At 41.6% G+C, this 16,679-nt stretch overlaps 1 protein-coding gene across 3 annotated transcripts in view; it reads right to left on the bottom strand.

Moving 5' to 3' along the window:
- rgl2 (ral guanine nucleotide dissociation stimulator-like 2) overlaps positions 1-16,679 on the bottom strand; it is a 30,810-nt gene that overhangs the window by 7,495 nt on the left and 6,636 nt on the right. Inside the window, exons 1-11 of one of the 3 annotated variants that reach the window (XM_071521981.1) lie at positions 14,553-14,777; positions 12,052-12,099; positions 11,308-11,391; positions 10,997-11,163; positions 8,809-8,865; positions 6,289-6,485; positions 4,880-4,989; positions 4,370-4,585; positions 3,002-3,105; positions 1,777-1,861; positions 245-301 (exon numbers count right to left, since the gene is read on the bottom strand). In XM_071521981.1, coding sequence (XP_071378082.1) covers positions 245-301; positions 1,777-1,861; positions 3,002-3,105; positions 4,370-4,585; positions 4,880-4,989; positions 6,289-6,485; positions 8,809-8,865; positions 10,997-11,163; positions 11,308-11,391; positions 12,052-12,084 — 1,110 coding nt within the window. In that variant the 5' untranslated portion in view covers positions 12,085-12,099; positions 14,553-14,777. Of the gene's footprint in view, positions 1-244; positions 302-1,776; positions 1,862-3,001; positions 3,106-4,369; positions 4,586-4,879; positions 4,990-6,288; positions 6,486-8,808; positions 8,866-10,996; positions 11,164-11,307; positions 11,392-12,051; positions 12,100-14,337; positions 14,444-14,552; positions 14,778-16,679 lie in introns of those variants that run through there. The other 2 variants (XM_071521980.1, XM_071521979.1) reach the window with 2 other exon arrangements.

Genomic DNA, 16,679 nt, shown 5'->3' with positions numbered 1-16,679 from the left:
ATTAAGAGTATACCCACTTCTCCAGGCACCACTACACCACTGGTTACACCCATTCACACAACAACAATCTTCAGTTGAGCATCGGTACCAGTGGTTGTTGAGGGAGTTGAGAATATCATTCACGTTTTCCTGCCAGTCAAGGGGGGATTCAACCCAGTGTCCTTCCAGAATCAAGCCTGCTTCCCTGACCTCTAAGCTTTGACAACCCGCTATTTGGTCCAAGTCAGTTTTCCACTCCACTTACCCCGAGACGTCTGTTGTTCAGCCTGTTGTCGAGGTTGGCAAACTTCGACGTGCCCTCCTGCAAGACAAAGGCAAGCAAAACACAATTTGGTCAACCAAAAAACCTCAATATTACATGCTAAAAATGCATAAACTGTTCCTACTAACATTTTGTCTCAGTACAAACAGCTAACCCTGTATGGTAGTTGCAGTCATTTTCAGACAAGCGGAGAGCAAGTTACTGTGTTGGAAATCAAAGCTCAACAGAAGGCGGGGATGTTTTTCCAACATCAAAGCTCTGAGTGAAGCTTTCAAAATGAAAGCATATGTTTTGATGAATTCCTTTGGGGGTATGATGGGTAAAATCACAGCTAATGCAAAGGTATTGATGCTCGCGCTGCACCATTGTTTGAAATCAAACACAGCTAATCCTGCCAATTTCCCCAACTCTCTGTCACACTGCATACTAAATATAATGTAGGTCTGGAGATGGGTGTCATACACTAAAGTGAAAGTGTTGACAGAATAAGGGCAGTTATACACAACCAGATTAGGCCTATTTCTGGTATTCAAAGCATGTTCAGCTCCGATTCTCTAACACTGAATGCGGTTTTCAGCCAAGGATTAGGCTTGACCTTAGTCCATGCAACTTCTATTAATAGAAAGATTTAAATTTAACAAACGTCATCCAGTAGTGACACTTGACAGACATGTTATTATGTGTCATACTGCTGTTCAAGTTACGGGATGTCAGCCACTGGGATGTGAGATATCAGTCGTAGAGCAGAAAAGTCACATGGTTTCCCAGGTTGCAGACAGATTTTGATCCTTTACCGGTAGCATGACAAGACCAGGTCCAAAGGGGGTCGAGATCAAGTCAAACCAGAGCAAATCATGTCCTATTCAAGACCAGGACCAAAATAGGCAGTAAAGGGTGTTCATTTCTTTCCAAATGTAATAATAGTGCTTAAGGAGTTTAAGGATCAACAGAGGATCATTACACAGTATACACAAGTGTAAAGCCTTAAACTGTTTGTAGTGCTGGTGAGAAAATAAAGGTGGACCAGGTGGAGAGAAACGTAAATCCAACACAAGACCAAGAGAAGTCCAAGACATCAGGAAAGAGTTTTTGTGACTCTACCTTCCAATCACAAGCAATTGCTTCTCTAAACTCTAGGCTAACACCTAGTTTCTTGATGGTCAAATGACATCTGACTTTTTAATCTTTTATTAAAATGTTTTACATGTGATTTAACCATTTGTACTGCTTGGTAATCGCTTGGACTGAAAGTATGAAACCGAAAACCAGCCTTAGTCTCTGTGCCAGATGTCAAAATTCTTATAGAAACCAGGGAAATCATGTAATATCTCTGCTCTGTTTGGATGGTATGATGTGAATTATGGTATCATTCAGTCCCTGACCTCCTGTCATTTCTATCTTTCTTTTTCCCTCCTTTTCTGACAATGTTCAAAACACGTATGTGCATCTAAGGACAGCACCAGGATCAAAGGACTTGTTTCCACTGCGGTCCTTGTCCAGTGTCTGTAACTCACCTCCTTCAGGAGTTCCCTGCTTTGCGAGTAGTTATCCTTGTCCGAGAATATCTCTGACAGTTCCTCGTATCTCCTCATCGCTTCCCTGTTGGAGTCAAGTGACCAAAACAATCAGTGGGTTTCCATGCACATTTATATTCCAATATTATTTGGGCTAATAAAGGGAAACAAAGATGCATGCAAATTTGAATTTGAATTTGAAAGTCTGAAAAGTCAAAAGCATGTAAACTCATTCAGTGAGTCATGAACACCAGAGGACACTGGGGCTTGAAGTAACACTGACTGGGGGAACAAATGGTGAGAAAATGATTCCCATCACATCAACAGGATAATACAGTGATGGTGTGGTGACTGACAATGGTGTGAGCTTGTGTTACAGGACAGCACTGTTCAAGTGGCGCTAGTTTTCAGAGGGAAACTTTGAAGTCTGAAAAGTCAAAGGAGATTGATGATATTGCCTTGGCACTTCATAAATAAAGTCTCCTATGAGTAACAGCAGTCCCCTGTAATGCTGCTTGAGGCTATAAAGAAACTATCCTCGCATCACATTTATGATAAATGAAATATATTCTTGACTTGGGTTGGTTCTCTTTAATTAAAAGGGGTTTTTTTTAATATGTGATCAACTTCAGTTCTAAGCATCTGCGAATGATTATTACATCATAATATTTTTCTTAGCCGGGAAGGACATCGGTCAGCTTTAAGTATTTTCTATTGGTTGCTTGTAATGTTGGAGAATTCTGCAGAATGTTTTGCATCGCTTTCTTTGTTATTAAACCTTTCAGTTTGAACAAGTGCAACACTAACAATCTTCCAACCGGATTTCGGAGTTCCACTTGTCGGTTTAATAACATAGAAATTGATTCAGAATGACAGTTATTTATATGTTGTCAGAATCTGCTTTGTTCGCATTTGTTTCTGTGCTGTGAGACCTGTTCCTCCACACAATGGCAGTGAATGGAGAGAGAAAAAAACACAATTCTCCAATCGTCTCTACCAAAGCAAAAGATAACAGAGAATCACTGATTTTGGGGTTTTATCATGTCCAGGAACGCTACACAACCAAAGATACTACCAAAGTTCAACATCACTAACCAAGCCTCGTTGAGATTAAAAGAGAGACCTGGCCAAGGGGGCAGCATGGAGGGCAAGGTGTGCATAAAAGTTGCTTACAAGAACAACATAAAAAGACAAAACAAAAATGGAGAATATTTCCTCCACAGACCTGTCAGTCTCCTGCCAGGTCCTCCTCAGGCGGTGTATGGGGTTACTCTGCAGCGCGGACACAATGGCATACAGGGAGGAGAAGTTCTTCCTGGCTCTGCACTCCTGTTGAAGGCACACACACACATAGAGAAACACACACACACACACACACACACACTGTAACTGAGGACACCTGTGGGTGTGGGTCTGGATGGCATTAAGTTACGCTGTCTGTCTGATTTGCTGAATAATGTATACTGCTAAAAAGGTTTGTCCCAAAAGAAACCAGAGGTGAGCTTAGGACAGCACTTTGGCAGCAAACTATGATACTGTGCCATGCCAAAGAGGCTGTAAGTGTGTGTGTGTGTGTGTGTGTGTGTGTGTGTGTGTGTGTGTGTGTGTATGTGTGTATGTGTGTGTGTGTGATATAAAATGTGCCTTCCAACAGGAATATTGGAAAGAAGCTGTATTTCGTTGACAGATAAAGAGGTTTGGAAAGGATTCAAACTGCTCATTTGACCATAACGACCCAGGGCAGGATGTGTGTGTGAGCGTACGTGTACGTGTGTGTGTGTGGTTAGGGGCATGTCCTGTCCTTGCTGCAAGCTCGCAATGTTCTGCAGCTGACTGCCTCACACAATAAGCACAAGACTGTTATAAAGTCATGGATGTCACGCAAGCTTACCCACCTTTTTATTTGTGAAATACCCATGTTTTAAGCAGATATAAATCTTTATGATATACATTTTCATTTTTATAATGTAGTTTTTGTTTATTTTTGACTGTTTTCCTGGAGTTCATAGACTACCAACTTTTTGATTCACATTACTCGTATGTGCTGTGCATGCACACTTTCTGAAGGTGTCCTGTTCATTAATCTTTTATAATATTAAAAATATACTGATTGTGAATAATCTCTCCTCTTGTCTTGCACCTAAATTGGTTGACTGTCAAATGAATACAAAGAGAGAAAGTGCTATTTCAGTATTTGCTGCTCTGTCCAGGGAAGAAGCATGAATCAAGCTTTAGAAAATTGTGTTTTGCTCTTAGCTATTGATAAAAGTGAAATACATAGTATAGTCATAGTTTAAGAGATATCTCTGAAACTAAGAAGATAGTGATGTTGTGATAACCCAGTTGATGGTCAGATGATCTGCCTGGACAGTACACTCATCAAGTTTTGTATTTTTTTAAATGGATACAGTAAACGCAAACAGAAATCGAGACAGCATGCTGTAACTCGAACCAGGATTCAAACCCAAGGTGTGCAGATCAGAAGAATGACCCCCATTTTTGTAAGCAAAGCCTTGCGGCATAAGGGATATTCATATCAGATCCTACGTATTTGGAACTGTGACCTTTGACCTCTGCATGTGAGCTAACTGACCTCCGCCACGCTGATCCATTTCTCCAGCAGTCGGGCTCTCTGCTGGCTGCGCAGCTTTGTGGGCCAGAGGCAGGACGCCAGAACGGCGTTGGCGAGCTTGTTGAACTGGCGTACGGTGGCCCGGACGGACCAACAGACGCCCTCCCGCCCTTTCTTATCCCTCTGAGACCACAGGGAGCCGAGGCAGTGGTACGGTACGAGACGGACAAACAGCTCCTGAGAGGGGGAGACACAGATAATAGGCGTCTTTGTTGCTAAGCGCTCATCGCTGTGGTGATTCTGCACTGCTCTCCCCAAAGATCAGCTGTCAATCAAACAGTGTGTCCAGTACTGTGATGTCTTTGACTTAGAGAGAAAAGAACCATGCTTTCTATACTTTAAATCATATATCAGAATATATCAAAAAACAATTAAATTCCATTATGTTATGTACTGTAATTCCAATTTTAATTCATTTTGCTTTGTGTCAGATCATCAGTAAGCATGTTGAAGCCTGAAGGTGAACCTCACCGTCTCGATCTTGGTGAGCTGCTCGGCGATGAGTGCTGCTGGGAATCCCAGGATGCTGGTGGGGTCAAACCTGGAGGCGTCAGGGGGAGAGCTGGTGGAATTGGTCTGATCTGCAAGGGGAGAAGCTGTTCAGTTAAACTCTATGAACATAAAAAAATAAATAAAAAAAATCTACCTTTCCTTCTCAGCGCATATTTCTTCACTTTGCACTTCTCTACTCTACGGTCGCAGGAATATTTGCTTGTAATGTAAGTGATCCAGGATTTATCCTACTGTTTCACTCATTCACTCATGTGCACCCCATTTCCATCACAAAGTGTGGGGATATGAAGGAGCACTCAGTATCAATACTGGTGAGAGCGCAGCAGTTTATCTATTCAGGCGTGTGTGTGATGACTCAAGGTAATATTGAATTATGTCCAATCTAATAATGAAGTTGTTTTTGAGTTTTGCTCTGGGGTCCAAAATAGTTCAACGAGGATCCAAGGGAACACGGGGCACTTCAGGATTTCAAAGAAACTCCACCGGTGCTCTTGGGTTCAGAAGAAAAAATCTGAAAATTGATTTATATACTTCTAATGCACTTTGGTTTCATTTCTTATATCAAGGAGGAGACAAATAGCCTAGTCTATACCTTTCCATTCTATTCTATCATTCTATCCTCTATATCCTATAATTGTATACTGAATCATATCATGAACTGAGCATATTCCCATTTTTGTAACATATTACTACAGAGTCTTACAGAAGAGTCAGTATTCCAGATTGGATATTGCGGCAATGACAGTTTAGACAGTTTAGGATGACCATCCTGTTATAGAAAGTTCACAGGTTCGATCCCTGCAATAGCCAAGCATACTGTTGAAGAGTCCCTGAGCAAGACACTGAACCTTCCAGCTCACTCACTGTCAGTCACTGTGGAAAAGAGCTGCAGTAAAATCTGCACTAAGCAACTTTTTGCATGTCGGAGGCTCCAAATGGCAGTGAGAGGATAACTGTTTGAAAAATTTGAACTTCAATACCCAGAAGTCCTGCAACATGACGTCAATAAACTGCACACAGCTCGCTCATGTGATCACTTTAGACCAAAGGGAAGAGAGAGGCAAAAGATCTAACGTTGGTGAGTCCAGCTTTCTCTGGTCTTACTGCTGTTTAATAGACTGTTTGTATTTTGCTCTTAAGTTTCAACTCGTCACTTCTTGTGGGTGGAGTGTCCAAACCTGACACTAGAATTTTATTTGGGGACAACAGGGCGAATCTAAAAGGTCTCAATTAGTGGAGATGGGACGCTCTTCTCTGTTGCGGCCCCGCTTTGTTATTCAGGCTGATAAGACGGGTGTATTTTTACATAAAATCCTTGCCCACCGCAGCTTTAAATGTGTCAGCTAAATGCCAGCCAAAATAATTACCTGTATGGGTGTCGGAGAGCAGGGCCTGCTCGCTGAGCTCCTCGGCGATCCTGAGGATGCGAGCGCGGAGGTCGGCCGCAGAGGAGGAGTCCTGGGGGAGGAGGGGAGCCAGGCGCAGCAGACGGGACGGCTCCCCCAAAGCCTTGAAGTCCTCGGGGTACTCCGAGAGCCACGTGCTGAACACCGTGCACACTGCTCTGCAGGGACAGAGAGAGAAAAAAATCTTTCAACATTTTCTCCTCGGCTCTTATTTCTTCATGTGGCATTTCCGTATCATGTATGACCATTTTAGGGACCCAGAGATATTTGCTACACCTAGGTATTGTCTTGGTGCTGTGACTTTGACTCTTATACTGCTTACCAATGGTTGTTTTAATGTTGGTGATCTAAGGATTCTACAGTTACTATTCTACAGCTACAATTATACAGTTGCTCTCATTATGAGCCGTAAATATATATACCTATTTATACCTATTTGTACTCTGTTTATACCATTTCAACTCATGTGTGCAGCTTTTTCTTTTTTCCCTTGTGGTTTTCAAAACAATCAGAATGCTATATAAGTGAACCATTATTTATATTGCACCTACAATACAAAATACACCCATAACATGAGATTAAGAAAAGGCCAGTGAAAATAAATGAGTTTGAAGAAGTTTTTTCAAAGTTCGGACTTATTCTGCCTCCCTGCGGCTTTGAGGGAGGCTACTCCCAACTTTATGGGCCATGACAGTGAAGTGTATTTGATATGGGACCTGTGTCGGGACCTGTGTCGGGTTAAAAGCCTCTGATCATTCTGGACTACTTGGAGCCGGGTTAGTGCTGAACAAGGCATTCCAGATTGGAATTTTTCAAATGTATTTTCCATTTTCCCACATTTTCTTTTCTATTTTCCAACACATCTAAAAGTTGCCTGGAAACCACTTCCTCAAGGATTTTAGACAAGAAAGAGAGCTTGGCGATGGCTCTATACTTTTGTGGAAACAAAGGATCAAAATTGGGTTTTGTTAAACAGAGGTTGAAGGATAGCCTGCTTGAAACAACCAGGGACACAGCCAGCGATAAGAGAGCTATTCAATAGTGAGTAAGCTTGGGCCAACAGCACCAAAGAACTGTTTAAGGAAAGATGGTGTGCATCGTCTAAAGGACTAGATGATATCTGCATATGAGAAATGGTATCAAAGAAATAGTATCTTGTAATGAAATGGGGTTAAACTGGCACAGCAGGACCAGACAGTCAGGATTCCAATGACAAGTTGAAGACACAATCTTTGATCTGATAATGTCTGTCAATCCTGTTGACAAAAAATAATCAAAAACGTTTACAGTCATGGTCATCATAAGATAGGAACAGGAGATGGAGCGGGGTTTACAAGCCGATCAATAGTTTGGAAAAGAAAATCTGGTTTATGAGGTGGACTTCAAGTTTGGTGTTTTTCCATCTATGCCGTGCCCTTCTGCATTCACGTTCCAGGCTGCAGATGTTTTCAGTCCTCGAAGGGGATGAACTGACAACAGCAACAGAACTGGTTTTTAAGAAAGCACTGGTATTCAGGGCTGATAAGCAAAGATCGTTAAAGCAGTTAACGAGGTCGTTAGTAGAAGTCAAAGGTTTAATGTTACTCAGTTCAGCAACAACTGATGAAAATTCATTCAGCAGACTGACTGTGGAGGAAGCAAGAGCGGATGGATCGTCTTCGAAAATAGACTTTATAGACTTTATTTGCAATTTTGTGCAAGGCATTGATCTCACATTGGCACCTGCACAAATATAAGAATAGGAGTGCAAAGGACTTTTCTAACCTACATGAGCAACCGCCTAAGTCCAGTTCCCTGTATGTGCAAACTCACTTGTCCAACAAAACTAATACTGACCCTGATTCTACAGTCTGAGTGTCAGCTAAATGCTTAAAATGTAAATGTAAAGATAACTGGAGATGCTATCACAGCAAACCCAAAGATTTAAGTATATCCAATAATGTGAACAGCTAACAATTCACATTTCAACTTATGGATACATTTCTATGCTTATGTTATTTGTAAATATGATGATGTGAATATCTAGCAATGCATACTTGCACATCTGCTAATGAAATCTGGTTTGGTGCATAAAAGTGCAAACATGCTGTATCTCTAATCTCCAATATGTCTTATTCATTGTATTTTATATCATCCTAGTCGTTGCTGCTGCAATGACCCAATTTCCCCTCAAGAATCAAAAAGGTTCATTTTATTGTTAAAACACACACATGCACACAAGATAGCGCTGTTGCAGACAAACACAGTATATGCACATACAGCCTGGAAATAATAATATTCCCCAAAATAGAAGCAAAAAGGGGTACTGGATGAGTAACGATACACTGTTTTTTGTGTGCAAATATGTACACGCACGCACAGCACACAGTATTCAAACATGCACACACACACACACACACACACACACACACATACACACACACACTACATGACACATTAAAAGTTCCCCAAAGAGGTTGGGTGACATTTTCAAAGTCTCACTTGTTGAAAGATTGTCTCGTCTGGCTCCTCACGCTATCCCCAGGTGGGTGTTCCAATCTGCGAGGAAGAAAGAAAAAGTGCGAAAAGAACTTTAGTGGAGCAGAAAAAAAGGGAAGCACTGGCTTGAAAGTGTCATTCAGCTTCAAATATGCGCATCTGCTGTGTCATAAATACTATTTATGCTTTGTGATGAAATTATTTATGGATTGTTTTTGCTAAGCAGCTGTTGTCCTAATGTTTACAGGTACGTTGTGCGTGTTGCCAGGACTACAGAAGACATGCAAAATAGTTCACCCAACTGACTGTAGTTTCTTTTGCTGCCTTGGAAAACTTTCCAAACAGGTGTTTCCAAACAGGTGTAATGCCATCATTCCTTAACAAAGACTTTTAACAGAACTAAGTTAGAACTTTGAAGAATTACGTTGCTAAGAAAAACACCAGGTTGCAGTCATAATACACACAGCTGCTTCCTACAGTATGAAGTGTCACCAAATAAAGTTAAGCAATTTATCTGGGAGCTGTTGCTTAAATTAGACTCAGCTTTGAGACAAATTACAAAGCTACAGCAACACCTGTTTATCCTATGAAAAGGGATTCATTTGAGGTGTGTAGTAAAATTATGACCCTGTTTTATCCAATCTGCTTTAACGCTTTATAGGGATAGTTTGGTTTTTGGGGAATTTGGCAGTTTTTCCTACTTAACCTGAGTCAGACAAACTCATGGAAGCCTCTTTCATGTCTCTGCATGCAGTTTGAAGGAATGGGAACCGTCAGCTTTGGAAGTCTACAGGATCAAGTACCAGCTCCTCTCAAAAGTGGGGAAGTAGGCACAGACCACTAAAGTCTTTGAAAGGCACTAGGTCAGAAAGGCCCACGGCGTCTTTGACTGTCCTTGTCACCCCCTCACAGACTACAAGACCGTTCAGCTGTTGCCCATTCAGACTCGTCTGCCTGCCGTCCCGCTGAGAAGCTTTTCACACTAGGCAACGGTGCAAAGACGTGCATCACACACACACACACACGAAGACGAGGGGTCACGCAGTATCCAGTTCTGTCATTCAGAAACATTTTCCCATTCGGCCAGAACAGGACAGTTTACCGTAAATACTAAACAGGTGTTCTGTTGTTTCTTGCTTCATGGTCGAGAAGCTACACTTTACATTTACATTACAGATGTATTTTGAAGTGACATTGTGAGGATAACATTGCTGAAGAGTTTTGTATGACATTTCTTTCACTTGTAATTGCATACTTATCCAGCTATGCTGCCATTATATACCATTTATACTTATTCCTGCAAATTAAATTGCATATCAAGTTATCAAGAGTGTGGCAAGTGGAGCTGGGAATCTCTATTGATGTGAACTATCTGTTGTTAAAGTCCCACTGAAACGGAAGTTAGAGCGTCTTTAGCTTCTGTACTGTGAGGTATTTCCCAGTGAAATGGAATATTTGAGCGGTGTACAGTTACAAGAGGGATTTAAATAAAATCCTTCGCATTTGATTGGACCGCTAAACAGTGGGCGGGACTTAGAGTTTAGCGCGATACGGAGCTACAGAGAGAAACGGAGCTACAGAGGACTGTTGGCTCCACACACACCAGGTTGAAAAATGATTGATGGGTGGATGTCATGATATTATTGGTTGAAATTGGTTGGTTCATGCTTACGTAAGCACACGGCATATTTTGTTTTACAGGAAGAAAACATGATTGGATTTTGATATAAGAATACAAAGAAATAGATTTTTTGTATTTTTTTTGGCATATATTGTTAAATAGGTGCACAATATGACCGGGGATGTGATCTAAAAGGGTTAAAAATGCATTTTTCATTTCATCTTGACTTTAACAGCAACTTCCCTTGTGGTTCATCTGCTTTGTCTTCCAGCTTGAGCTTAACTCCTATTGGCTGTTGCCAAGGTCACTGTCAGATTTCAGTCTTGGTGAGTCTTGGACCGCTTCACACTACACAAACCCAGACAGACTGGACACTGACAGCTTCTGAGGCTGCTGTACAACATTGTATCTTGTACTGGTACTGTATCATTTGGATGACTTCTCCACTGGTCTTATCAACCCGACACCTTTTCCTTGTTATTTACTGTGTTAATTAATTTCTTATATCTCAAACTAAACTTCCCTTGCAGGACGAAACAAAATATGAACAGAAGTGAATCTCTTTCCTACCTGTCGATGAGGATGTCCAGCACTCTCTTGGTGGAGGTGAAGGATCGATACGTGGAGAGGAAGATGGTGATGAAGGAGGAGTCTCCCATGGAAAAGGAGTGGAGGAGGTGGAGCACCAGCTTCTCCTCCGTCCCTGCTTTCACACCCTGGGAACGAGAAGCCACCGACTGGATGGAGGGAGGGAGGAGGAATGACACAGAGAGAAAAAGGATGAAAGTTAATGTTTTGGTTAATAAAAAGCCTTTTAATATCACACGTCTCAAGCAGTCGTGAGAGAATGCAATGAGTCGCACAAGAGGAGGCATTCCTACCATCGGACTGGTGGGGGCGCCATGCTGTTGTTTGACCACCACTGTGTAGATGACTCCATCCTCCTCTTCCTCCACCACAGTGGACTGGAGAGGAGAGAGAAACCAGGTTAAATTAGCACAAACTGCCTCAACACATCAAAGCACATGCAAAGTCCTTTAACATGTTTGATTTTATTTTATTTTTACCCATAATAAGGATTGCTTGAAATCAGAATGAACTTTTTTGAAGAATTGGAGGAGTGAAGAATCTGTTTGGCTCCATTTAGCCAGAAGATTTGGCAGGAAATTGTTTCTGAGTGAAGCACACAGTATGTATCACATGACAGTTAGGATTGTTTCAATTAGGGATGCATCAAAACCATTTTTCACTGCTGGTACTCATTCAAAGTTATAAACTTCAGGCCGGTACTGCGTACCAATCCAATGCCTTATCCTTTAACTGAACAATATAGACTTAGGCCATTAGTTTGGGCTCATTAGACAATAGTGAATGAGATATAATCCATTTTACGAGTGATCTAATATCCTTGTATGTGTGAAAAAGGCAGAAAATCAAGCTGCTTTGAACTGATTTCTCACATGCTACACGCAGCCCTCTGTATCCAGTTTTAGCCTGGGGGAAAGTCCCTGACACAGTAACCCTATTTTAGACGGGTATTGGCTGGATATCCGATGCCAGTATCAGTATTGATGCGTCCCTACAGCCTCGGTGCATGGTGCAGAGTGCAGCTGAGTCAGCCTCACCAGGTCCAGAGGACAGTACCACGTAGTCTTCATCGGCGAGGGCTCTACCTGAGGAGGAGAAAAACACAGCGGATGGCACCGTAAATACAAAAGTACATATCTGTATAAATGTGTAAGTGTTAGTCTGGCATTAAGTCCAGGAAAAAAGGAATTCCACTGTATTACTGCATGGATCAGGAGTAAAGCAACACATCACATGATGTGGTCAGGGCAAAACAGCCTCATCGGGTCACACTGGTGATGTTTGCTGATTTTTAACGTCACTTTTTTGTACTTCAGCACATTTTTTTGCACCGATTTATAAAAACAATTTTAACATTAATCTCAGCAAATGGAATTACCTATTGACATTATTTTGCCCCGACTTCATGGTGTGTGAAGTTGCTTCACCCCTGATTCTCGTTCTGTTTTTCAATCAATGCACCCAAGGTAAACTTACATTTTTACTACTAGGCACAAACGCTTTGCTGCGATGTACAAAATGAGTGCACAACACAACATTTGCACACTCACACACACACACACACACACACACGTAAAATAGTTGATACTGTGTTATATAATCCCTTAGTGTGAATTCAGCCCAGAGTTTAAGTGACTCCAGTTAAACTCCATATAAATGATGTTCTCTTAGCAGATCTTATAAGACAGTGCATATTCAACTTCCATGGTTACATAGTGTTAGTGAGTGGAGAATTCGCAGTCAAGCTAGTGCTGAACACAAAACTCAAGCCAATGGCCACTGACCGTCAGTTACAGTGATGCCTGTTGATTCAGACAGTTTGACTGAACTCAGATCTCTGACCAGAGTTGATGTGATGCGTGGAGCGAGTGAACTGTAGTAGATAAGGAGTGATACAGCTGCTTGGTGTGAATACACTCCTGCAAACTGCAATATCCCTGCTTTGGCATTGGAATGAGAACCTCTTTAAGCACCAAATGTTATAAGACACAAGTGCATATTCAACTCTGTGGTCATGTGGCGCTGGTGAGCGGAGCGTTTGCGGTTCAAGCGAGGCCGAAGGCAAGCACTGAACTTTAAGTGTCTGTCAGTGGCTTGTGACCATCAGATACACACGCATATGAACCCACCACCCCCACCCCACCCCTTCCAAATCACACACACACACACACTCCAGAAAATAGAAGACTCCAGAAACAAGCAAAAAAAAAATACACATCATAATTTGAGTATATTCACTCATGTACTCTACAGTACTTTGAAAGCTGCTGAATATTTTTGCTTTGTTGCACCAGGATCACTTTATTTGCCGAGTACAATGTACAAGAGTTTGTCTTGGCAACATTGGTGCTTAGACTTATCAACAACTTCCAGTACATATTGACACACGGTCCTGGGACAACAGGATCCCACAGTGAAAGCTGTATAATAGACAGTGAACGACTCATATCACTTTAATAGAGAGGAGAACTGGACTGTTGCTGTAGTTAAGTGTGATCTGTAGCACTCCACAGACATTTGAATACTGCCAAAGCAGCTGCAGTGATAAGAGCCAGATGACTTCTCTCAGGCCACAAAAGCACTTTTGCTAATACATCCTCGAAGCGGGGTGTGTCAACAGCGAGGCTAACAGCCCGGCATTGTAATGCGCCTTTAACTAATAAACATGATCAATATCACTTTACACTTCTCCTGACACCGAACCCCGTCGCAAACTGTGACTTTCCATGATGAAAAATGCATGCGCAAAAACACAGTGATGTCATCGTGAGTGTCTGATGACATCACAGGCCAGTTTCAGACGGACTTACGCTCAAGTAAGCCTCATGAGTGAATAGTTTCATTCATTCATTCATTCATTCATTCATTCATTCATTCATTCATTATCCTTTATTTTACCAGGTACGTTATTGAGAACACATTCTCTTTTACGATAACGACCTGGCCAGTTTCCCTCTCCAAAACACACAAGAAACTCCTTGGAAATCTACTCAAAATAAAACACAACATGTTTTAAACTCTTTTGACTTTATCAAAAAAAGATACTTTACTTCTACTCTCCGGTTTCACTCATTGTCCCCTGACCTCTTAGCTGATCTTTTCTCATATTCAGCTCAACATGCAAGTTCAAAACCTAAAAGCAAAGAAGCAGGTCATATTTACTACAGCCAGTAGAGCTGTATTGTGCAACAGCGATTGTTGCTTATGGTCTGCTGTTTTCCCAATGCAACCTATGGCGTAATTAGCTCTAATAAGCATCTGTTAGCCTCTATTAACCTGATTCAAATTACCTTGACTTTACTTGATCAAAGGTCAGCACTCACAGCAGGCACCCCTTGCATTCAAAAAGGATCCTATTGCACCGAATCTCTCTCTTTCTCTGTAATGGTCCTGTGTATCAAACCAGTTCTTCTACCCACTGTCTCTGCTTGCTGCTGCATTCAATGCAAATCTGTCTGTGACTCCTAATCTATCCCACAAAATCAACTCCTACAGACAGACACACACACACACACACACACAATATCACATGAGTTACCTTTCACTCTGCAAGTCCAGACTGGTAGCAATCCCTAAGCTTCCTGGAAATCTTCACAAGAAAGGTGCAAACACCATTTTCTCCTCTTTCTCTCATCTGTCTTTGCTTCTTTCTCTTTCTCTTTCTCTTCCTCTCTCCTTGACCGCTGTCACCGTCCTCGCCGTCTCTTGACCTACTTCTATATGTTTATGCCTTTGCCTTTTGCTTCTCTTGTGGCTCTATGTCACACAAACACACCTGAAGCGGGAGCTAAGTCCGGCCCCTCTGAGCCTGCATCACCTGGGCACACCCATTATACACACACCACACACACACACACACACACACACTGCAAACACAAACACAGACAGAGGGATAGGTAGACATTGATAGGCAGACACTAATTTTCAGTGACTAACTTTTACACAGCCACACATAGGCATACACACACTCATACACACACAAATACACACACAGACCCACTGTTCACACATATAAAGACCTTCCACACACACGCACGCACACACACATACAAATAGGCAATGTACACACATGTTAAGACCCCCAGCGTGCATGCATACACACACACACACACAAACACACACACACACACACACATTCACTCACACACTGACAGAGAGACAAAGCCCTGCAGCTATTTCCAGAACAATACCCCCTCTCTTTCAATCTCTCCTCTCCTCTCTCCCGCTCTCTTTCCCTTTGTAGATGACCTTCCCATGCAGATAAACCAGTTTGACTGAGTATCCTGTTTTATTCTACGCTAAAACACAGCAAGGCAAAGCAACAATTAACCGAGTAAGCTTCCATCTGACATTAGCTAGCTTGGTCAGTCTTCCTGTGCTTCAACACAAATGTGCTAGTGACCTATAGCCTTGTAATGAGAGGTAATAAATGTTGAGTCGACTAATAAACCAGGAAGCAAGCTCTGTTTGTTTAAGGGGCTAACGACACTGCAGAGTGAAGGCTGGTTTACTAGCAGGTGGAGACTTTCACAGCTCTGTGTGTGTAGGGCGGTTAGCTTATTAGCATGTTAGCTAACACATAGCCCAGCCTATAAGGTCATGGTGGTGAGAGAGCCTTCACCCTGTGTTTAAGGAAGATGTCACCCAGCGTCAGGTGCTACCAGAGGTGGGAAGAGAGCTGAAATATTTCACACAACTAGAGCTGCTACTTAAAATTTTGGTCAGGTTAGACACTACAGAAAATTACTCAAGTAAAAGTCAAGAAAGTAGCTAAAAATATTCAAGCATACATTCAAGTGAAAAATGTTGTGTATTTTCCTGAGATTTCTCCCAAAAAATTAAGTGTTTTGGTGTTGTCCTCATAAGCAATCTAGTGGGTCACTGTCAGGGAATGGTTCCTTTTTTACCTAAAAACCAGTAAATAAGTAAATAAAAGTAGGAGTTAAAGCAGAAGTAAAAGTAAAAATGCCCAGCAGGCTAGTGTTACTCTGAAAGTCCAGTAAGTAGAGTAATAATGTTGTAATAATGACTTTACATCTCTGCTAATTAGTGTTCCCCATCCTAGGAAGCCAAACTATACTTACAGTAAGCTTTATTTACTCTGACTTAGGATATTTGCAAGTCTGACATCACCTAAATTAGGCCCTGCTAGACTAGATACTGTTAGCATGTTAATGTAGTGTTTGTTTACCTGCACTGTCTTGCTAACGGCTAACCTCACACAATCCTCAAACTAGGGATTAAAAATTTAATTCATAGACACAGTCGAGACATTCATTTGACAATTTAAATTTTGGGTATCTTTATATAGCCTAGGTTCGTGTGACTTTTAGATAGATAAGAAAAAACTTTTGTTTTTGTCCATCATAAGGTTGGTTACTCGAATATTTAGAAAGAAGTCCTGTCACAGACTCAAAATACATGTAGAACTCACATTTAGTTGTCTAAAACTGTCTTTCCTTGTATCAAAATCTCAGACAATGTCAGAGAGATTTAAAAAAAAAGATCTCGTAACCAATAAACCACTATGTAAACCAACACTTGTGGCAGGACGGGGTTTCAACAGGCCACACTGCAATTATAGACTGGACCTTTAAAAACAGATTAAAAATCTTTTGCTCAACTCATTCGCTGAAAACACACAGCGAACACGGAGAACATGTGA

Source organism: Centroberyx affinis, unplaced genomic scaffold (assembly GCF_046629955.1).
Source record: "Centroberyx affinis isolate AG114_WGS23_722 - 3 ecotype Tasmania unplaced genomic scaffold, CSIRO-AGI_Caff_v1 ptg000948l_1, whole genome shotgun sequence".
NCBI classification, from domain to species: Eukaryota; Metazoa; Chordata; class Actinopteri; order Beryciformes; family Berycidae; genus Centroberyx; species Centroberyx affinis.
This window is presented reverse-complemented; position numbering and strand designations above follow the sequence as displayed.